Source organism: Engystomops pustulosus, chromosome 4, assembly GCF_040894005.1.
Source record: "Engystomops pustulosus chromosome 4, aEngPut4.maternal, whole genome shotgun sequence".
Taxonomy (NCBI): Eukaryota; Metazoa; Chordata; class Amphibia; order Anura; family Leptodactylidae; genus Engystomops; species Engystomops pustulosus.
Genome location: NC_092414.1, coordinates 224,983,040 through 225,006,406, shown reverse-complemented (window position 1 = coordinate 225,006,406; position 23,367 = coordinate 224,983,040). Strand labels below are relative to the sequence as shown.

Below are 23,367 nucleotides of genomic sequence, written 5' to 3'. Positions count from 1 at the left end.
GACAGCATTGAAGTCCCCTCCAAAGACCACCTGCCGACTAGTAAAAAGGTAGGGCTTGATCCTCATAAAGAGACACTTCCTGTCCCACTTGGACTGGGAACCATAGATGTTAATTAGGCGAAGTTCTTGTCCCTTCATGAGGACATCCAGGATCAGGCACCTCCCCATTTCTAACTCAATAACTCGTCGGCATTCTACCGGTGCGGTAAAAAGGACCGCCATCTTGAGTGATTGAGTTAGACGGCTTTCTTTTTCCCACCCCCCTCCTCACCACTGTCTGACGCTTTAGGGATTTATTGCCCCCTTGGTCACCCCACCGTCAGACTCATCGTCCCCATCACCAGACTCCAGGCCAGTATCCCCCCTTGAAGGCCCTTTCATCTTCCGATGAGGGAGACTCGGCGCCCCCCCACAGGACCTACCTCCGTTGACTCCAGATCCTTACCCTCCGCCTCATCTTCCGAGGAGAAGATATCCTTGAGGGCTTGGAAACGGTTCGAGAGAACAATCCGAGGGGAGGGTGTTTGGCCTTCCTTTGAAGCGGCTGCAGCTTTTACAGTTTTCCGTTTTGTCTTTTTGGCACCCTTCTTACGTTTTTCATTTAGCCACCTCCTATTGTCCTCATCCATACTCTCATAAGGAGAGGAACCAGTGGTGACGGCCTCTTCCTCTCTCTCCAGCCTCCTGACCTCTTCATCCAATTCCTGGTACCCCAGGACCTCAGCTGTGGCAGCACTTGTCTCAGGAACAGGGCTTTGACTCAACCCAGCAGTCTGGGGCTCCCCAAGTTCTCTGCTCCTCCGACGGCCTTCAAGTCGCCTCAACTTAGAAGGCGGCACGGTTTTGCCTTTCTTCCTTGGCCCCTCTGCCCCTTCAGCCGTAGCAGAACCATCGACAGCAGGAGCAACACATCGGCTGTCTCCCACCGGGGCTCTAACTATATTGGCAAAGGAGCGAGGACAGCAACTGAACAGGTGACCAAGCTCACCGCATAGATGTCACCTGATCTGCTCACAGTTTATGGCAAAATGACCAATCCCCCTGCACAATGCGCACTTCTGCACATGGCAGTTGGCGCTAAAGTGCGTGGGATTACCGCATCTGTGGCAGACCTTTGGCTGCCCCTGGTAAAAGATCAGGATTCTGTCCCTCCCCAGGAAAGCTGAGGAGGGAATGTGGATGACTGTGCCTCCTGAATGCCTCAACTTAACCACGAAGGTCCAGGCTCCCTGACCAGATGCCAAACTCATCCAAGTTCTTTTTAGGAACCGCCACCACTTCGCCATACCTGTTCAATCAGGTCATAACATCAATACATGTTAAAACGGTCACCCTCGCGAACTCATTTTGTGTATTGGGTCTGTGCTGCTCTCACATTTATCTGAGTTAGGAGCTCCCCCTGCTGGTTGTGGCTTCTCCATGCAGGCATTGGTTTTGCGTCTCCTGTGCTCATGGCTGATGTTAGATTCTGATATGTAGGAGGAATAACAAGTGACTTCCTCTCTGTTCTAGGGCACATGTCACCAGTGACCTCGCAGCCTCCTCACATGAGGTAAGATATTACTCTCATTCCCTATTTCATGGTAAAACTCCCTTGTCTACCTATAAAGGTTTTTTATTTAAAGTGTAACTGTAAAGTATAAAAACTTTTGCCTAACACTAAGCCAAAATAAGTAATTCTCTGCTTTACCCTCATTAGCTTTCTGCAGCCATTTGTCAGCTAACAGGCTGGAGGGAGCCGGCTGGAGCAGAGCCTGATGATCCAGCTCACTAAGAAGAGCTGTAATTCCCATCACTAAGCTCCAGGACCTGCAGTGATGTCATAAACATGTGACTGATCACATGCTTCAGGTCATCCGGTTACATACCAGGAACGGGATGTAGCAGAGCTGTTTGTGTTTGAATATACTAGAATTGTGTATGTATGAAAGTGTGAGGGCACAAATAAAGCCAGAGCTCAGGCTCCCATCAGCTCTAATGAGTGGATCCGATCCTGCACACACAGCGCAGGGTATATACAGTGACACCTCTTTGTACAGGTAAGGGGTGGTCTGCAGGTAGGGTAGCGATTGAATAAAGTATCAGTCTTTTAGGAAGGTGGTCTTTTGGAGAGGTTTCATTGTGTGTATGTAACATATATATGTGTGTACACATACTGTGATGCTGCTATGGGCCAATCTTTTTATTCCTATGTAGGTGTTTTATAGTGAAACACATGCGTTTTCAAACCCATCAGAACAGCTGTGAAGAGATTTTCCCTGATTACATAACTGTTAACACTCTGTTAGTATATGTCAACACTATGTTAACATTACATTAACACATGCATTTTGTAAACAATGTTCACAGCGATATAATCAGGCAAATCTCCACTTCTCAGCTTCTGATGCATTTGAAACACATGCATTACTGCCATGTGTGTACGCACCCTTAATATATCATCTTCTTTGTAATGTAGTAGACAACTGTGTGATGCATGGATCCAGTGATCTGTGTCTGCACAGTCTTGATCTTGCACTAGACCTCTGTACTAGCAGTAACACTGATTATGTGTCCTGATTGGCTGAGATGTTTGTGCACATTCATGTGAATGCCCTCCGTGCTCGGGCATCACTGCCCTTAGCTGATGTCACAACCAGGAAGTCCCGCCCACTTCAAGAGAAGCTTAGAGGATATCACAGACGCCTCATATCTATTACCCCTATATCTCAGGACAGGAAGAAGCCAGCAGCAGGATACAGGTATTGCTGGAATTGTAATCAAAGGCTCCATCCGTGCTAAAAAATAATTTTTGTTCAGTAACTTTACAATTACACTTTAAGTTGCTCACGGACCTGGCAGCACATCATGTAAACAGATGAGATGGACAAAGCCTCACTGAAAACGCAATGTAACTGAGGTTTATTACAATATCAATAAATACAAGCATCAAAAATAATAATAATGTCTTCCACATAGGAAAATAATGATCTTTACAGAAAAATATATATATACACATTTGAAGATTTATCGTACGATTCAATAAATTAGACTTACACCCCTAAAACATGTGGAATCAATCTATCGTCAGGAGTCTACTGACAATGATTTTTAATTGTTTCAGTCTGCACCCCACCTTTTCCACCCCATGAACTTACTCCTACGAGCCTGCCCCTCCTCCTGCAGGGCGATAAAAAAGGTGGAGCTATAAGTCTGCCCCACCCCATGCAGAGCCATACAGAACAAAGATGGAGCTATGAGCCTGCTCCACCCCTTAAGAATCAATGGTCCTGCCCATGTAGGGTGACACAGAAGGAGGAGCCATTAGCCTGCTCCACCCCCTGTAGGGTGATACAGACAGAAGGAGGAGCTGTGAGTCTGCCCTGCCCCCTGTAGGCTGATACAGACAGAAGCAGGAGCTAGTAGTCTCTCCTGTAGACATGAGAAGAGTTGAGGTATCCTTGGCTCGTTTTCAGTTGATGGAGAGGAGTTGTTCAGTATTTCTTATATCTGTGGCTCTTCTGTTATCTGTGGTGGACAAGGTTTGAGATATGGCAGGACTTCCCATACTTCAAGCATTCGTCTTGCTGACAGACCATGTGCCACCAAGACATCAAGGTAGTGGCAGATGTCATCATTCTTCAGACCAAAAGAGAAGAATCTTGGATCATGGTGAAAACTGACCTTGGTGGCCAGTGCCAGGAATCCAATGAAGACATCATCTAGAGGGAAGACAGGGATGATAGATGCCGCCCAGTGAAGAGATGGAACTAACTCAGCGGGCAGGAGGAAGCCTCCACCAGACACAAATGGAGGGTAGTGCCCATGGGGATAGACGGAATGGGGCACTGCATATTTCCCCCAGCGCTCCGGAGGTGGATGAATTTGTAGTTGGCCATGGATCTTAAGTCTATGAGCCGGGTCAGAAGATGAAACATAAGCTGCCAAGGCATAGGGGTTCACGAACTCATCATCGTCACCTGCATGGAGGAGGAAAACAACATAACATTAACAAATGTCTTCATATAGAGCACAATATTAGATCATATGTATGCTAACGAAGTCCAGGACATGACATTGTCCCACCAGAACTGCTGTGTGGTAGGAGGGGGGCTGTGGACGTTGTGTATCTAGACTGGACCCGGGGGGGGGGGCTGTGGACGTTGTGTATCTAGACTGGACCCGGGGGGGGGGGGGCTGTGGACGTTGTGTATCTAGACTGGACCCGGGGGGGGGGGGGGCTGTGGACGTTGTGTATCTAGACTGGACCCGGGGCGGGGGGGGGGGGGGAGTGGACGTTGTGTATCTAGACTGGACCCGGGGCGGGGGGGGGGGGGGAGGCTGTGGACGTTGTGTATCTAGACTGGACCCGGGGGAGGCTGTGGACGTTGTGTATCTAGACTGGACCCGGGGGAGGCTGTGGACGTTGTGTATCTAGACTGGACCCGGGGGAGGCTGTGGACGTTGTGTATGTAGAATGGACCCGGGGGAGGCTGTGGACGTTGTGTATCTAGACTGGACCCGGGGGAGGCTGTGGACGTTGTGTATGTAGAATGGACCCGGGGGAGGCTGTGGACGTTGTGTATGTAGAATGGACCCGGGGGAGGCTGTGGACGTTGTGTATGTAGAATGGACCCGGGGGAGGCTGTGGACGTTGTGTATGTAGAATGGACCCGGGGGAGGCTGTGGACGTTGTGTATCTAGACTGGACCCGGGGGAGGCTGTGGACGTTGTGTATCTAGACTGGACCCGGGGGAGGCTGTGGACGTTGTGTATGTAGAATGGACCCGGGGGAGGCTGTGGACGTTGTGTATGTAGAATGGACCCGGGGGAGGCTGTGGACGTTGTGTATGTAGACTGGACCCGGGGGAGGCTGTGGACGTTGTGTATGTAGACTGGACCCGGGGGAGGCTGTGGACGTTGTGTATGTAGACTGGACCCGGGGGAGGCTGTGGACGTTGTGTATGTAGACTGGACCCGGGGGAGGCTGTGGACGTTGTGTATGTAGACTGGACCCGGGGGAGGCTGTGGACGCCGTGTATCTAGAATGGATGGGGGGGGGGGGGGAGGCTGTGGACGTTGTGTATCTAGAATGGATGGGGGGGGGGGGGGAGGCTGTGGACGTTGTGTATCTAGAATGGATGGGGGGGGGGGAGGCTGTGGACGTTGTGTATCTAGAATGGATGGGGGGGGGGGAGGCTGTGGACGTTGTGTATCTAGAATGGATGGGGGGGGGGGAGGCTGTGGACGTTGTGTATCTAGAATGGACCCGGGGGAGGCTGTGGACGCTGTGTATATATACTGGACCCGGGGACGGCTGTGGACGTTGTGTATATATACTGGACCCGGGGGAGGCTGTGGACGCTGTGTATATATACTGGACCCGGGGGAGGCTGTGGACGCCGTGTATCTAGAATGGATGGGGGGGGGGGGGGGGAGGCTGTGGACGTTGTGTATCTAGAATGGATGGGGGGGGGGGGGGAGGCTGTGGACGTTGTGTATCTAGAATGGACCCGGGGGAGGCTGTGGACGCTGTGTATATATACTGGACCCGGGGGAGGCTGTGGACGTTGTGTATCTAGACTGGACCTGGGGGTCATGTGGAATGTCCTGATCTTTGGTGATCGCAGCTTTAGCTTTGTGGATTGGACTTGATTGACCTGCTTCTTTCATCAGCATGTGATACTTAAGATAAGATACATCTTCATTTCTCCTCAAAGAGAAATTATAGACTTAATTTAAAACAGGACATAGGAGCTTACAGTCTATGAGGATGAGGGGAGACACAAGAGCTTACAGTCTATGAGGATGAGGGGGGGCACAAGAGCTTACAGTCTATGACAGTGTTGGCGAACCTTTAAGAGACCGGGTGCCCAAACTTCAACCAAAACCTACTTATTTACCATAGAGTGCCAAATGACAATTTAAACAGCAACATATTGCTCTGTTGTTCCACAACATTCAATCATATCAGCCCCCTGAGGACACCAATACAGTTGAAAGCAGGAAGCAAATTCAGCTTCTCTCCAGGGTGTCTTTGTACAAGAAGCATTGTGGGGCCACTAGTAGGACCTCTGGCCCTGTTCACTCCTCCTTACTCCTCTTGCAGTTCCAATCAGTCAAGGATACGTAACCTTGAAAGAGCCCTCAGAGTAGCATCTCAATTGTCTAGGACTGCAGGAAGATTTAAGTCCTGTCTGGTGAACTTTTTCCTGGAGCGACAGCCTGGGTGCCCACAGAAAGGTCCCCGAGTGCCACCTCTGGCACCCGTGCCATAGGTTCGCCATCACTGGTCTTGTAGGATGAGGGGGGACACAAGAGCTTACAGTCTATATGAACGAGAAGGAGCTGGTGACGATGATGTAAGCCAACACCTGGGAGCGGAGTCTAAGAGGTACCAAATGTTCACCTGAGGTAGCCGCAAAACTGACATGCTGCCGCGGGATACCACCAGGTCGCTCCACAGGGGCGACTTTGTCTGCAGTGGCGGCCAAGACAGGCTCAGGATTTAAGTCAATAATGGAACCGGGGTCACAACAGGAAATCGCAATACAAGTACAGGGCATCAGGAACAAAGCTTTCTCTAGGGCACAAGGCGCAAAGATCTGGCAGGGTATGCAGGAAGAGGCCATCTTATCAGGGATTCCGGGAATGGCCAGCACCAATCAATGTGTGCTGGTCCTTTAAATCTTCGGGAGCATGCACACTCTAGGAGGTGGGGGGGGGGGGGGTGCACAAACCAGACCGCCGGGGCATGAGCAGGAATGGGGACAGAGAGGAGCATGGGTGAGCCCGAGACGTGGGTCGTGGGAGAACCCATGACATTGGATTAGTAAAGAGAGTTGACATTTCATACAGTTACATTAGTGCCTTGATTTATCAGCTCATTTGAAACCTTGGAGTTTGGGTATTAGTCTGATAGTCCGGAGAAGGGCATTCCAGAGAATTGGAGCAACTTGGGAGAAGTCCTGGAGACGTGCAAGAGGTTCGAATTGAGGTAGAGATTAATCTAATATCACTGGCAGATGGAAGAGCATGGGCTGGGCGAGAGACTGAGGTGAGAGCAGAGAGATTGGGAGGTGCAGCATTGTGCAGAGCTTTGTGGATGAGGGTTATTATTTCAAACTGAATTCGGAAGGATACAGGCAGCCCATCCGTGTAGCGTTTGGCCTGTAAGACGAGCCTGGCTGCTGCAATAAGAATAGATTGTAGAGGAGAGAGTTTAGTGAGTGGAAGATGATTAGTAGGGAGTTACAGGAGTCTGGATGAGAGTGAATAAGAGCAACAATTAGCATTTTAGAGATTTCTAGTGTAAGAAATGGTCGGATTCTGGAGATGTTTCTGAGATGCATCACGCAAGAGCGAGTAAGAGATTGAATATATGGTGAAAAGGAGAGGTCAGAGTCCAGTACAACCCCAAGACAGCGGCCTGTGCCCCAGTGCTATAGTTATCCCATAGAGCGAGATGAAGAGCTCAGGGTTGGGTTGGTTAGTAGATGGTAGAAAGACAAGAAGTTCAGTCTCCAAAAGCTTACATTTCAAAAAGAGAGAGGACATGATGTTAGAGACAGTCACTAGTGTTCTGGGGTAAGGCAGGAGTGATGCTACGTGCTGAGGTATATAGCTGGGTGTCATCAGCATAAAGATGATACTGGAAACCAAATCTGCTGATGGTTTGTCCAATGGGGGCAGTATAGAGGGAGAAGAGAAGAGGACCTAGGACTGAGCCCTGAGGACCCCGACACAGAGGAAGAGGACCTAGGACTGAGCCCTGAGGACCCCGACACAGAGGAAGAGGACCTAGGACTGAGCCCTGAGGACCCCGACACTGAGAGGAAGAGGACCTAGGACTGAGCCCTGAGGACCCCGACACTGAGAGGAAGAGGACCTAGGACTGAGCCCTGAGGACCCCGACACTGAGAGGAAGAGGACCTAGGACTGAGCCCTGAGGACCCCGACACTGAGAGGAAGAGGACCTAGGACTGAGCCCTGAGGACCCCGACACTGAGAGGAAGAGGACCTAGGACTGAGCCCTGAGGACCCCGACACTGAGAGGAAGAGGACCTAGGACTGAGCCCTGAGGACCCCGACACTGAGAGGAAGAGGAACTAGGACTGAGCCCTGAGGACCCCGACACTGAGAGGAAGAGGAACTAGGACTGAGCCCTGAGGACCCCGACACTGAGAGGAAGAGGAACTAGGACTGAGCCCTGAGGACCCCGACACAGAGGAAGAGGACCTAGGACTGAGCCCTGAGGACCCCGACACAGAGGAAGAGGAACTAGGATTGAGCCCTGAGGACCCCGACACAGAGGAAGAGGAACTAGGACTGAGCCCTGAGGACCCCGACACTGAGGAAGAGGAACTAGGACTGAGCCCTGAGGACCCCGACACTGAGAGGAGAGGAACTAGGACTGAGCCCTGAGGACCCCGACACTGAGAGGAGAGGACCTAGGACTGAGCCCTGAGGACCCCGACACAGAGGAAGAGGACCTAGGACTGAGCCCTGAGGACCCCGACACTGAGAGGAGAGGACCTAGGACTGAGCCCTGAGGACCCCGACACAGAGGAAGAGGACCTAGGACTGAGCCCTGAGGACCCCGACACAGAGGAAGAGGAACTAGGACTGAGCCCTGAGGACCCCGACACAGAGGAAGAGGACCTAGGATTGAGCCCTGAGGACCCTGACACAGAGGAAGATGAGAAGAGAAGGAGACACTGAAAGTGCGGTCAGAGAGATGGGAAGAAAACCAGGAGACTACAGGGTCCTTCAGGCCAATGGAGCGAAGCCCCTGAGGAGGAGCTGGTGGTCCACAGTATCAGACGCTGCCGAGAGATCCAGGAGAATGAGGAGAGAAGAGTCACTTCTGGATTTTGCAGTGAGGAGATCTTTGGAGACTTTAGAAAGAGCAGTTATTTCAGTGGAGAACAAAGAGCGGAAACCAGATTGCAGGGGGTCAAGGAGGGAGTTATAGAGAGACAGCGGATTATAGAGAATAGACCAGCGTTCCAGGATTTTGGAGATGAAATGGAGATTTTGGGTGGTCCTCCCAGTTATTACCTATTCATCTACAATGATTTATTAAGGTGAAGGATTGGAGCCTGCCTGGAATTCTCATGGTCTACACGTTGATCCCGATGCCTGGTATTATAGGGTCTGGTGGTTCTCATGGCTGAGGGGGCGCCCTCCATAGTACAAGCCGGAGGAGTTCGCTTACTTCCTGCAGAGATTCCTGCACACATCTATTTCCTAGGAATGAGACGTCTGAGGAAGCTGCTCACACACTGGGATCTGCTCCACATGTTTTCACACGTCTCCGGACACGTTTTACACGTTTAACTTATCTGTCAGATGCCGGGAGAATCCAAATTCTTTTGTGAGAAATGTGATGTGGGGGAAGCCCAAGGAAAAAAGCACTTGTCACAGCACTAAGAGAGTTTCCCAGAAGAGAAGCTCAAGAGGAAGGGACAACATCACTTATTATCAACTCATATCTGAGACAAAGTATTACAGGAGATTCTTGTACATAGGGGGCAGTATTATAGTAGTTATATTCCTGTACATAGGGGGCAGTATTATAGTAGTTATATCCCTGTACATAGGGGGCAGTATTATAGTAGTTATATTCTTGTACATAGGAGGCAGTATTATAGTAGTTATATCCCTGTACATAGGGGGCAGTATTATAGTAGTTATATTCTTGTACATAGGAGGCAGTATTATAGTAGTTATATTTCTGTACATAGGGGGCAGTATTATAGTAGTTATATCCCTGTACATAGGAGGCAGTATTATAGTAGTTATATTCTTGTACATAGGAGGCAGTATTATAGTAGTTATATCCCTGTACATAGGAGGCAGTATTATAGTAGTTATATTCTTGTACATAGGAGGCAGTATTATAGTAGTTATATTCTTGTACATAGGGGGCAGTATTATAGTAGTTATATTCTTGTACATAGGAGGCAGTATTATAGTAGTTATATTCTTGTACATAGGGGGCAGTATTATAGTAGTTATATTCTTGTACATAGGGGGCAGTATTATAGTAGTTATATTCTTGTACATAGGAGGCAGTATTATAGTAGTTATATTTCTGTACATAGGGGGCAGTATTATAGTAGTTATATTCCTGTACATAGGGGGCAGTATTATAGTAGTTATATTCTTGTACATAGGGGGCAGTATTATAGTAGTTATATTCTTGTACATAGGAGGCAGTATTATAGTAGTTATATTCTTGTACATAGGGGGCAGTATTATAGTAGTTATATTCTTGTACATAGGAGGCAGTATTATAGTAGTTATATTTCTGTACATAGGGGGCAGTATTATAGTAGTTCTATCCCTGTACATAGGGGGCAGTATTATAGTAGTTCTATCCCTGTACATAGGGGGCAGTATTATAGTAGTTCTATTCCTGTACATAGGGGGCAGTATTATAGTAGTTCTATTCCTGTACATAGGGGGCAGTATTATAGTAGTTCTATTCCTGTACATAGGGGGCAGTATAATAGTAGTTATATTCCTGTACATAGGGGGCAGTATTATAGTAGTTATATTCTTGTACATAGGAGGCAGTATTATAGTAGTTATATTCTTGTACATAGGGGGCAGTATTATAGTAGTTATATTCTTGTACATAGGAGGCAGTATTATAGTAGTTATATTCTTGTACATAGGAGGCAGTATTATAGTAGTTATATTTCTGTACATAGGGGGCAGTATAATAGTAGTTATATTCCTGTACATAGGGGGCAGTATTATAGTAGTTATATTCTTGTACATAGGAGGCAGTATTATAGTAGTTATATTTCTGTAGATAGGGGGCAGTATTATAGTAGTTCTATCCCTGTACATAGGGGGCAGTATTATAGTAGTTCTATTCCTGTACATAGGGGGCAGTATTATAGTAGTTCTATTCCTGTACATAGGGGGCAGTATTATAGTAGTTCTATTCCTGTACATAGGGGGCAGTATTATAGTAGTTCTATTCCTGTACATAGGGGGCAGTATTATAGTAGTTCTATTCCTGTACATAGGGGCAGTATTATAGTAGTTCTATTCCTGTACATAGGGGCAGTATTATAGTAGTTATATTCTTGTACATAGGGGGCAGTATTATAGTAGTTCTATTCCTGTACATAGGGGGCAGTATTATAGTAGTTCTATTCCTGTACATAGGGGGCAGTATTATAGTAGAAATAAGAGGTCATTCAGTGCAAATCTTACTCATTCATAGGAAAATAAGTTATTAAATTAAACTAACTTAAAATTAAATTTTTGCTAAAGGGGAAATAAAATATAAGATCACATTGTACAATCGTATATCTAGATGGATGTTCCTCCATAGACTCATATTCTCACCCTTTTTCCTGACCTCTAATGACTGGATCCATCTAAGCTCTGACATGATGAGGCTTATGGCCTTAATGTGGTGGAAGTCCTTGGATGGACACTCTGGTTCTCATTTGCCAATGATAATATTTGATCACCTGGATTATCACATACATGGTTTCCCGGTTGATGTTATGTACTCTAGATGTTACACCATAAAGGATCTCTGGGTACCTAAGGGACTGCAGTGATGTTAGTCTTATCTTGGTGGATATGTCCCGCCAGATACTCTGTCCACCCCAGCACTCAGAGATAAAATGGAAGATTGTGTCCTCGGTCTGACAACCAAGGGGACACATGCGATCTGTCAACTTTAGATTCCCCCTAACAAAGAGCTTCCCCTGTAATGAGAGCCAGGCGATGTCACAAAACTTAGGGGGCAGCCTCCGACCATTCAGAAACCTCAGACTGTCCTTTAGGGTGGTGGTTGGACAATCTGGAAGCACCAGTTGTAGACAGTAGAAGATCTTACATATTCTGGAGTACAGATCTCTCCTGGTCTTACTCTCTATGAAAGACTTTTCTATCCCCCATTTCTTCAGACATCGTATCCCATACTCCTGATACTGGGGAAGAAAGCCAGGAGTCAATCGACCCCTCTAGAGACTGCCACCTCATACCCAAAACTCTTCATAAGGCAATATCCAGTCCCTGACACTACCTACCTACAGGGGACTGTAGGTCCAATTCACTAGTATCAGGGCCTGGAGCTGCCTCCAAGAATTGGTTCACTTTTTCCTTATCCAAAGCCTTCTTCTGGATCAAGTCATTATAGTAAGATCTCACCACCCCCAGGATACCCTCCCGAGACTCTTGTAAAACACCCTGGGAGTCAGTGAGAACTGTGATCAGTTTTTTCTCCACATGCTCCTGGCAATTCTCAAGTGGATCAGGTGACCCTAGGGTCCCATAGTCCCTTTCCACTACCAGGGAGGTGTATCTGCTGTACTGATACGGTCTCATCTCAGACTTAAGCCGATCAATCCTTTGTTGGTCATCCCCACCCGCTGAATAGAGTGACTCCAATTCTTTACGCAGTCTCAGATACTGGCTGTACTTACTTCTCCCCTTCTTAATTGACAGTCTCTGTAAGAGGGACCGGATCTCCTCCTTGACGTCCTCCCACCAGTTGGCCATGTTGTCATAAAAATACACTGTATCAAGTTGATTCTGGAAGAAAGAGTGAATACATTCCTGGACAGTCTCCATAGTCCTCTACCAACATCAGGATACTGAGAGGCCCCCAAACAAAAATTTATGCTCAAATGATTCAAGTATGGGACAGTTCTCTCCCTTCTTTTATGAATGGTTTCAGTAGGACCAGAGTGAGATCTATCCTACTGTTCTGTCCTCCACAGGTGTAGGTAAACCTAGGACTCCTACCACTCTGTACAAAGACATCAGACAGGTCAGACTGCTGAATTATACTATTGAGGAACTTACAGTCCCTGGTAAGGGGCCTACTGTTCCTGTCCCTGGTGGTAGTGGTGGCATTAAAGTCCCCGGCCATGATGACCGGAATAGACGTGAATAGATATGGCTTTACATGATTAAAAAGCTGAGTCCTTTCGGTCACTGTCTGTAGGCCATAGATGTTAATGAGCCGGAGTCTTCTGCCTTTGGATGGTGATCTCTAGCAGCAGGCACCGTCCCATTAATACCTTTGTGAGTCTATGGATAGTGACATCATGGGTGTTAAGATAAAGACTCCGGAATAAGGCAGCACAGCCAGTGACCAAAAGGACGGGCCAGACTGCCAATCTCTCGTTGCCTCTCTTATGAGACCCAATGAGAAAAACACATTGGCCTTGAGATACTTGAGATGTTCACATACACCATGCCTGGTCCTGCTAGCTCTAATACTTTTCAAATTTCTGGAGTAAGATAGAAGTCTGCCATCAGGTCAAGAAGTAGAAAGACCATCCCCATCATCATAAGTCAGAGTTGTCTTGCTGATTTCCAATTTCCATACAGACCTAGACTCGGCATGAAGGAGTCTCATTTTTGTGGGCGGAGGTCTCCATCATATGCTTCAGCTGTCTTTTTCTTCATCTCTATCTGACTTTGATAATGCACTGTACCTACTAATAGTCACAGTAATGTGGTAGGTTTTTGGACAGTGGTCCAGGCACTCTTAAGTTTACGGGTACCCTTATCCTTCTTCCTATTTTAACACTGTTATTCAAATGGCCACACCTCTTTCACATGGCCACAACCCCTTTGTCGGACGGTTCGAAAAAAAAAATACAAAAATGGTCTAAAAGGCTTCATAAATGTGCCGTAAAGCTTTTTTGTCGTAAATCCATCATTTTCTTACGCAGGACCAATAATAAATTCCCCAGTTGGTTTTCTTGTCCATACGTGAATATGATTAACGCACACGTTCATAAGACCTGGACAATCCTAAAGCAATGATTCACTGATTCCAGACCCATTATTTCCTTGAGATATAGGAAAAGGGATTGCCTTGTCTGGAGCAGGTTCTCCCACACACATAAAACCTGGTTGGAAAAGGGGATCCCTAGAGCCATTGCAACTTTTGTAAATTTGATTGCCAACTAAAGGTCGTAAATCTCGGAGGAGCATCATGAGACGTCAGGTCCTCCATGACTTGTAGAGCCCCCGTTGTGGTTTATGTAGTCTTTTACCCCTGAAGAAGATACTATATTGGGAAGACTCTTAAGACACCAAAAACCCATTATTTCCAGCAATGGTTGCCCCAGTTTGATTAAACATGTGACCGTACAGAACATCTGTATTATAGTTTGTGGGCATTGAAAGATTAGACAAAGATCCACTGGAAGAGGATCGTCCGCGTACCCTACTGTGCCATGAAGCCAATTGCATTATAAATGTAAAATTGACGTTCTCCATCATCCGAAGGTTGTTAAACTCCTGGTGCTAAAAAACAGTTGGGTAGCCGATATTTATGTAACAGATATGTTCCTGATATTGTTGAGTTAGAAATGGGAGACCCCAGTATTTATTTTACCTTACTTAGGGGGCTATGGGGGGGGGGTATTTATTAATTTGTAGAGCTATATTTGGTACAACATAAGAAGAAAAAAAATGGAGTGACTATCCACATTCAGTGAGGGGGTTAGATGTTAATAGATTTGCTTTTCATTGGTCTAAATGTTGGCCAGAATATGGCCAAAGAAAGGTGTAGGCTAACGAGGGGTATACAAGAAGGAATTCTAACTGCGCCACACAGCCAGGTGACTACAGCGGCTTAAGAAAGTTACATCACCTACTGTCATCTAGTAATGATGGGTCAGTGTTATCTATATAGAGGTCATTGTACAGGGAGGGGGAGGAGATAAGCTGTGACATCATCTATTGTCAGTAGTGATGTAATGATGGGTCAGTGTTATCTATATAGAGGTCATTGTACAGGGAGGGGGAGGAGATAAGCTGTGACATCATCTATTGTCAGTAGTGATGTAATGATGGGTCAGTGTTATCTATATAGAGGTCATTGTACAGGGAGGAGGAGGAGATAAGCTGTGACATCATCTATTGTCAGTAGTGATGTAATGATGGGTCAGTGTTATCTATATAGAGGTCATTGTACAGGGAGGGGGAGGAGATAAGCTGTGACATCTATTGTCAGTAGTGATGTAATGTTGGGTCAGTGTTATCTAAATAGAGGTAATTGTACAGGGAGGGGAGGAGATAAGCTGTGACATCATCTATTGTCAGTAGTGATGTAATGATGGGTCAGTGTTATCTATATAGAGGTCATTGTACAGGGAGGAGGAGGAGATAAGCTGTGACATCCTCTATTGTCAGTAGGGATGTAATGAAGGGTCAGTGTTATCTATATAGAGGTAATTGTACAGGGAGGGGGAGGAGATAAGCTGTGACATCATCTATTGTCAGTAGTGATGTAATGATGGGTCAGTGTTATCTATGTAGAGGTCATTGTACAGGGAGGGGGGAGGAGATAAGCTGTGACATCATCTATTGTCAGTAGTGATGTAATGATGGGTCAGTGTTATCTATATAGAGGTCATTGTACAGGGAGGGGGGAGGAGATAAGCTGTGACATCATCTATTGTCAGTAGTGATGTAATGATGGGTCAGTGTTATCTATATAGAGGTCATTGTACAGGGAGGGGGGAGGGGATAAGCTGTGACATCATCTATTGTCAGTAGTGATGTAATGATGGGTCAGTGTTATCTATATAGAGGTCATTGTACAGGGAGGAGGAGATAAGCTGTGACATCATCTATTGTCTGTAGTGATGTAATGATGGGTCAGTGTTATTTATGTATAGGTCATTGTACAGGGAGGGGGAGGAGATAAGCTGTGACATCATCTATTGTCAGTAGTGATGTCATGATTGCTGCTCATGTTATGTAGACACTTACCTTTGAATATGTACTTTGCCTCGTGGCACCGATAGTACAACCACTCCAGGAAACACCTTTCTTTTAGGGATAAGTTGTGGTGACTTTCAAAAAAATCCCACATCAGAATGTCCCCAAAAAATGACGCCTCTTCTATAAGCCTCATCATCTGTCTCTTCTTCCCGGAGTTGGCCATTAGAAACACCGGCTTGAAGGTGAATCCGCCAATTCTTCTCTCTTTGGCCCAGGTCCTGCGGAGGGCGTCCCTGCGGTACCTGGCGGACGCGTGGGATTTCACGGCCATGAGGATTAGCGGCTCCTGCGTCCGGCAGTATCCCTGGAGTCCTATCACGGCGCGGCACCTGTAGTTCTGGAGAGCCGGGTACGAGCGATTGTATTCTGCCAGGTCCAGGACAAAGCTGAAGTTTGTGTCATACAAAGTAGCAGAACGTCGGAGAGAAGGCGGAGAGCTGAGGTTAGATGGGATGGGGTCCTGGAAGTCTGGAAGTTCCCATAGTGGCTCCTCTTCCACTATAATCCATGCCAGGAGTGAGAGGGTTAAACACAAGGCGAGTGAGAGGAAGGCAATGACAGGACGGCGGCGTCTTAGCATCCCCTGCAAAAATAGCGAGACCCGGATTAATGTATCAGTATGATGACTCTCCGACATAAGAGAAAAATTCATGGATAAAGGGGAGGAAATATACAACAAGAATAGAGATACAAGAGATAGGGGTGCAGGCGATCTACAGGCAGGACAGGGGGGCAGGCGATCTACAGGCAGGACAGGGGGGCAGGCGATCTACAGGCAGGACAGGGGGGCAGGCGATCTACAGGCAGGACAGGCGATCTGCAGGCAGGACAGGGGGGCAGGCGATCTACAGGCAGGACAGGGGGGCAGGCGATCTACAGGCAGGACAGGGGGGCAGGCGATCTACAGGCAGGACAGGGGTGCAGGCGATCTACAGGCAGGACAGGCGATCCACAGGCAGGACAGGGGGGCAGGCGATCCGCAGGCAGGACAGGGGGGCAGGCGATCCGCAGGCAGGACAGGGGGGCAGGCGATCCGCAGGCAGGACAGGCGATCCGCAGGCAGGACAGGCGATCCGCAGGCAGGACAGGCGATCCGCAGGCAGGACAGGGGGGCAGGCGATCCGCAGGCAGTCGGCAGGCAGGACAGGGGGGCAGGCGATCCGCAGGCAGGACAGGCGATCTACAGGCAGGACAGGGGTGCAGGCGATCTACAGGCTGGACAGGGGAGCAGGCGATCTACAGGCTGGACAGGGGAGCAGGCGATCTACAGGCTGGACAGGGGAGCAGGCGATCTACAGGCAGGACAGGGGTGCAGGCGATCTACAGGCAGGACAGGGGTGCAGGCGATCTACAGGCAGGACAGGGGTGCAGGCGATCTACAGGCAGGACAGGGGTGCAGGCGATCTACAGGCAGGACAGGGGTGCAGGCGATCTACAGACAGGGGTGTAACACTAGGGATCGGCATGTAGGAGAACACATGTATAGATGTTGTACAGGCAGGACGGGGATATGTGTTATCTACAGGCAGTATAGAGACAGGAGACTTACAGATCGGACAGGTATATTGATGTTTTACCAGAAGGATATGGACAGGAGGGATACAGGGGATCCATCTTATAGTAACACCACATATTCTATATGCCCTGTAGTAACACCATGTGCTCTATAGTTACCATATAACCTGCAGTGATCCTGATATCCTAAATATGGGGCCACTACCCTGCAGATGGGGGACTTACCTGATAGGACACTCCAATCACAGTAAGAGCCGGAAACTCCAGGGCATCAATGTAAAAGCTTATGCGGGGCCCCCTCGCCATCCTGAGCCGTATCTACCTCTGGTGTCTTCTTGAAATGTGTTCCTTGGACCCCTGAGGCACCAGGGCCGGGGCGTGCCTTCTACTGCTGCGAGTCTAATGACTACCATCAGCCGTCCATCACTTTCCTGCTGGTAAGTCCCAGGTGTCACTTACATGTACACACCCTCGTAGTCTCTGTGCTCAGAGCCCTCAGCTCCATCTCCGCTCCTGTCCTACAACCTGTCATTACACCTGATGATCCTCTGCCCAGAACTTCAAACAACCTTAACCTGGATTATCTGCTTTTTCTTTAAATGGGTTTTATAGAGTGGACAGACAATGTAATTAATAGGCAGGTAGGTCAGAGGGCGTGTGAGGGTGACTCAGGGTGACAGCGGCTGCATCCCTCCAATGGGAATGACATAGACAGGGAACAATGTCTGAGGAATTAGTGACACTGATGGCTCTGAGGGCTTATCCACTGCTCACAGTCATGTCACAGAAAAATATGCATATTAAAAAATACAGCCGTTCTGCAAAGTGTGAATAGACCCTTCAAGCCAAGAACAGTAACATCAGTAATAGGGTCCACAAAGACATCCTGCAGTCTGCTGCCACAATGTAGTCTCTGGAGTTGTTTCATTGTTATCCATTCTAATTGTTGGAGCACCAGCTCTGTTTTACGTCGCCCCCACTAGAGTAAATGGCCCCCAGAGACGCAAGGCAAATCTGAACGTGTATCCAAGAAAGCTTTCTTCTCCAAATCATTATTAAGGCTTTATTGGTAGAACAACTCCCTCGTTGTGTGAGTTCTATCAATAAAGCCTTAATAACATTTCGGAGAAGAATGCTGTGCTGGATCTATTTTGGATGCAAGTTTTCATTTTATTTGTGTTTGCTGCAGTTTTAGAGATTGTCTTCCCGAGAATTGCAATGTGTTCATTCTTCCATGAGAACAGACACGATGAGCTGCTGTTTTTTCACATTCCCTTGGTAAATTGACCATCAGCCAGTGTGACCACCTCTATAACGGCAGAACTTATGGCAGTTTGCTGATCTAGAGTGTTCATGTGTGTGTTACCAAGGAGAAGAGACATGAGCAGTGGTCATAGAGAAGCCATTGTTACTGCCAGCAATCTGGGAAGGTTGTTTGTCAATATCCTCATAATCTAAACTCTAGAAAGATTTGGAGAACATTTAGGACAGGGAATGATCTTATCAGGATCAGGGGTTTCTCTCTATAGGCTAGAATGAGTGTGCTACAGAGTGAGTTAACAAGACTTCATTGGGCCCCTGCGCGAATACTAGATTGGGGCCCCATATACCTAAACTCTGTGTTGCACCCCCCTGACATCTCGCACAAATACTGTACATGTCTTTGCCTGCGCCCCTCTTGTAACCAATTGTATTAGTGTCTTCCATGCTCTGCTATCGTTACGACCAGGGTGTTTCATGTTCAAGTACATAACAACACAAAGAGAAGATGCTAATAAAATATAGAGTATCAATCTACATATTACATGGCAGCACTGCTGAAGTTTATGATTGGCCGTAATGCACATCACCGTGTTTGGTGAGAACTACTCATTAGGGGAGGTTCATTATGGCTTCTGTGGTGGAGATGGCACAGAAAACCGAGTGCCCAGAAAATGATCCCGAGCTCAGCAGAAAATCTACAGCAGAATGTCTGAAATAGTGAAGAATCACCATTCTGCATTGTTACAACTGGACTCCAACCCAGGAACTCAAGAGAGGGGAGCATATCCTCCGACCTCAATGACCTACAGACGACTTTGTGAAGAAGAGTGACCAGATGGTGCGAGAAAAAGTCCTATCGAGAACCAGGACTTGGTCCATCTCCATACGGAGTCATGGGGGGCACATATTTTCTAGGCGGAAACTGTTGTGTAAAGTTCTTCATCTCAGGTTGGAGTTTCATCATAATAAGATTTCTTATAACTATTTATTATGGACTGATTAGAGATGAGTGGACCCGGTGATCGTGTTGGGTCATGTAGATGGCCGACTCGGGACACATTGGTCAAATTGGTAGCAGAACAGCCAATCCGGATAATTGACTCCCCTAGGAGATATCTACAGCTATGATTGGCCAGGGAAGTCCTTCACACTAGTGGATAATCCTTCTTCAATCCTCACCCTCTAGATGCTTCCTTTTTGATGAACCAAAGTGCCGCATCATGGTAATGGCACAACACACTGGTCAAAGCACCAGCTATGATTATAGAACCTGTGGACTTTTATTGCTTTGTTTGCTCCGTGAAGGAATAACATGAATAACTTCTCCTGTATTTAAAGCAGAATTATGACATCTGTCGCTCCCTCCTTGTTTTAATGGACAGTCCCGGCGGTGACATTTTCATTATTATAAGCTTCTACCTTTGTAGCGGATAATTATAGGCTGAGTGTCCTGGGTGTTCTCCACACGACCTGTCATCTCTTAATGCTCCATCTGCGGGGCCCGGGCAAACTGGATGAAGAGAAGAGCCACCGCAATACAGGGGGCGAGGAGAGCGAGGACGTAAAGAGCAAAGGGCGAGGTTAACCCTGGGTATCCAGCCAGGGGGACCAGATTTTTAGGAATTTATGGTAATCGCCAGAACTCCCTCAAAATTTCCCACCCCACATCCCCGCTCAACACGGACCTTACGCTGTAGGACTCTATAATCGCCTCCTGGTTATTGCCTTTTATATTACAGATAGTAGGTGAAGACCAAGCAGGATTGATCCTTGTATAACACTAGAAGAGAGAGAGATATATGACCCTCACTCCTCTAAGACCCGCAGTTCTGGGCACCTTAGATGCCGAGGAGGCGTTTGACTGCATTAACTGGTTGGACGTCTTTTCAGCGCTCCGAGCTATGGGGCTAAAAGGCAGAATTTTAAGTGCCATGAGTGCATTATACTCCTCCCCATCTGCTCAGACCTTTGCATATGCCTCACTATCAGGAAATGTTTCCATTACCAATGGAACATGACGCGATGTCCCCTCTCCCCTCTAATTTTTATCTTATCAATCAAACCTCTAGCGAGGACTCAAGGAACAACTGCTGTCATATTGGGCGTCCAAATAGGGGGGGGAATCACATACCAACCGACCACATACGTATACGCAGATAATCCTTACACTAGAAAAACCGGAAACCTCTCTAGAAGCGGCTATGCAGGTCATTGAAAGATTTAGTCAGATCTCATGTTACAAACCAAAATATTCAAAAATCTCTCCCCATTCACATCCCTCACGACTCCCTTTACTATTTATAACAAACATTATACTTAGATTGGCAACAATAATCCGTACAATACTTAGGAAGCCAAGTTACGAATTGCCCATATACATTGGGGCACACTTACCCCCGAAAGTGCATTGTATTATTACGTAACTCTCCTATCACAGGCAGCTGAGGGGCGCAACGCTTCAACCTTCATCCCATGGAGGCAAATAGAAAGAATTTCGCTACGGAAATAAATGTTCGTCAATCAGACCACAAATCCCCCCGATTGTCAGAGCAATTATTCTGTGCTGGAGGTGAAGAGAAGCGACTACAAGCCTAGGTGGTCACGGCATTTCATGATCGGGGAAGGGCGAGACATGGATAGTCCTAGTCCCGGGAGGCTTCACCAGGGCTTTAGTCAGGATGTTCCAGGGGTTTATCATGATGAGTTGGGAAGTCGTAGCTGGGTTAAAGAGTTTCTACTGATTCTTCTAGTGGTACAGACAGGTTTATGGGAGATCTTCTGTGCCGATCAATCGCTCGGTTACGTTGGGTTACCTTGTAGTAGGTGTGAATATCAGCGAAGCTTATACCTCTCCAATGCTTTGGTCTAGTCATGGAGTGGTGGACAATCCTGTGACCTGTTCCCCCTTCCAGGCATATTAAAGCAAAAGACGTCTAACTGTGTGGAAGAAGTGAGGTGGGAGGTAGATCCGCAACACATGTAGCAAGTAGCTCATCTCATTATCCAGGAAATATCCGGTATTTTCCACTCTTTGATTGTATTTGTGATAGAGGTCAGTAGAGAGGTATGAGAACCAGAGTGTGGGATCTTCTTATATCTGTTATATCTGTTATCTCCTTCCTTCTAAAATCAACTTTTACAATTATGCTAATGAGCCGATCACAAGCTGCTCTGTGATCTGGATTTACAGGTTGATACATTGTCTCACCCTCCACCCTGCTCACTTCCTGCACAAGCGCTGAGGGAGTAGGGGGAGGGTGAAACAATGTAACAGCCTGTGAAGCCAGATCACAGGGGGGATAGGGTAGTCCCCCTGGCTCATTAGCATCATTTTTAAAGGAAGAAAGCCGTGGATAACAACTATAAGACGATTCGCACAGTCATGGCGCCTGAGTAAGTGTCCCAGGTTTATATGGATGGATTTCGATGGAAAATTTTGTTTAATTTTGCCCACTGAGAGGACAACCCTCCAGGAGATTGCTGATATAGTGCTATGTGGAATTTCCTGTATTTCACCCACTGATTCTCATTTTGAATACATTTGGGAGAGATATGATGGCTCTTTACGTCAAACTAGCAGTTACACCAGTAATTAAAGCAAAACTAATAAAATCTAATGGAAAATAAGATTGGGTACCGGTTACTCCACCATCTGCTGTAATTATACCACTTCACTCCAATTTTGATTTGTTTTTACAGAATAAACCAGTTGCACCGCATTGTTGCGAGTCCCAGTCCTGATTATGGGTGATGCCACATGCGGGCACAGCTGCCATGACACAAGCATCCAGTCTCTGTAGCCTCGGCTCTTGTTCACACTGTGGGACATTTCCAGAATTGTCCTATAGCTCGTCTGTTCTGGGACTTCTGAGCAAGGTATCACAATGTCGGACACAAAGCATCGGCTCCATTGCTGCTGGATCGTAAGCGGGAATCATGGGATGGATAAGACCAGGCCAATCCCTATTCCATCCTTTCCATGGTCCAGCTGTGCAGTGGGAAGATTCATGCTCAGGCTGCGTCTCCACGTGGCGTTTACATTGCGTTTCGAAACGCAATACAACAGCTGAGGAGATTGGACCAATTACATGATTAACATTTTTGTTAACAACCGTTAACGCAGCGGTAACACATTGTTAACAACAACACTTATGCTAACATTTTGTTAACACATTTTGGAAACAAATGTAATATATTTACGCAACGTAAATAGTCGAATCTCCTCTGTTTTATCGGTTGTGGGCACAGCTTTATATAGGAAATGAGCCGTTATCTATCCCTTCCGTTTACTGAGATGCCCAGAGCGGAGGCGAGTGATGAAGACCAAGATAACAATCAGATAAAAGACTGCAGTCAACACCTACACTACATATGAATGAGTTTCATAGTGTGACTATTTGTAATTCAGGCTCCTCGGAACGGACAAGTGACACCGACAGCGCGCCCTAAAGCTAAACCCACCTAACCTCTGTCCCTTCTTATTGCTTGGCCCACCCTAGGCCGTGGGTAGACAACTAAAAAAGCAACAGGGAGAAAAAGAACCGGACGGCACATCCACACATCACACAACGATCTCCTGCCGCTCGGCTACACTATATAACAAACTCCAGGTTCTTAGTTACATTTTGATCAAATTGTATAAGCCACTAACCCCTTCACGGTGACCTCTTTATGGTGGGTCCCTACGCTATTATGTGCGGCATCACATGGCATCCACCACTGCTGCAGCACCGCGCCGGCAGGGACCAAGACCCATGTGCCCCCCAGCACCCATACTGGCAGGCATAGCCCCCATGGCTCCGGGCCCCCAACAGCACCGCACCACAG

The 23,367-nt window shown here is 47.3% G+C and overlaps 1 protein-coding gene and 1 long non-coding RNA gene across 2 annotated transcripts in view; one reads left to right on the top strand and one right to left on the bottom strand.

Annotated features, from left to right (window-relative positions):
* The window catches only part of LOC140125826 (uncharacterized), a 36,811-nt gene extending 34,755 nt beyond the window's left edge, over window positions 1-2,056 (top strand). The window contains exons 2-3 of the long non-coding RNA XR_011854740.1: window positions 1,513-1,552; window positions 1,700-2,056. This is a non-coding gene — a long non-coding RNA (uncharacterized lncRNA). The remainder of the gene's footprint in view (window positions 1-1,512; window positions 1,553-1,699) is intronic.
* Window positions 2,057-2,874: 818 nt separating this feature from the next.
* LOC140128379 (N-acetyllactosaminide beta-1,3-N-acetylglucosaminyltransferase 3-like) lies at window positions 2,875-17,651 on the bottom strand. The gene is made up of 3 exons (XM_072150046.1): window positions 17,503-17,651; window positions 15,751-16,345; window positions 2,875-3,959 (listed from the first exon to the last, which is right to left on the bottom strand). The coding sequence occupies exons 1-3, from the start codon at window positions 17,581-17,583 to the stop codon at window positions 3,484-3,486; spliced, it is 1,152 nt and encodes a 383-aa protein (XP_072006147.1). The 5' UTR covers window positions 17,584-17,651; the 3' UTR covers window positions 2,875-3,483.
* Window positions 17,652-23,367: the final 5,716 nt, after the last annotated feature.

What these genes read in the sequence shown, in the direction of transcription:
- LOC140128379 (XM_072150046.1), bottom strand. Translation starts at nt 17,583, where the DNA reads ATGGCGAGGGGGCCCCGCATAAGCTTTTACATTGATGCCCTGGAGTTT. An exon ending in TGATTGGAGTGTCCTATCAG is followed by an intron (nt 16,346 to 17,502) that starts GTAAGTCCCCCA and finishes CTATTTTTGCAG; the next exon opens with GGGATGCTAAGACGCCGCCG. An exon ending in GGCAAAGTACATATTCAAAG is followed by an intron (nt 3,960 to 15,750) that starts GTAAGTGTCTAC and finishes TCCTCCATGCAG; the next exon opens with GTGACGATGATGAGTTCGTG.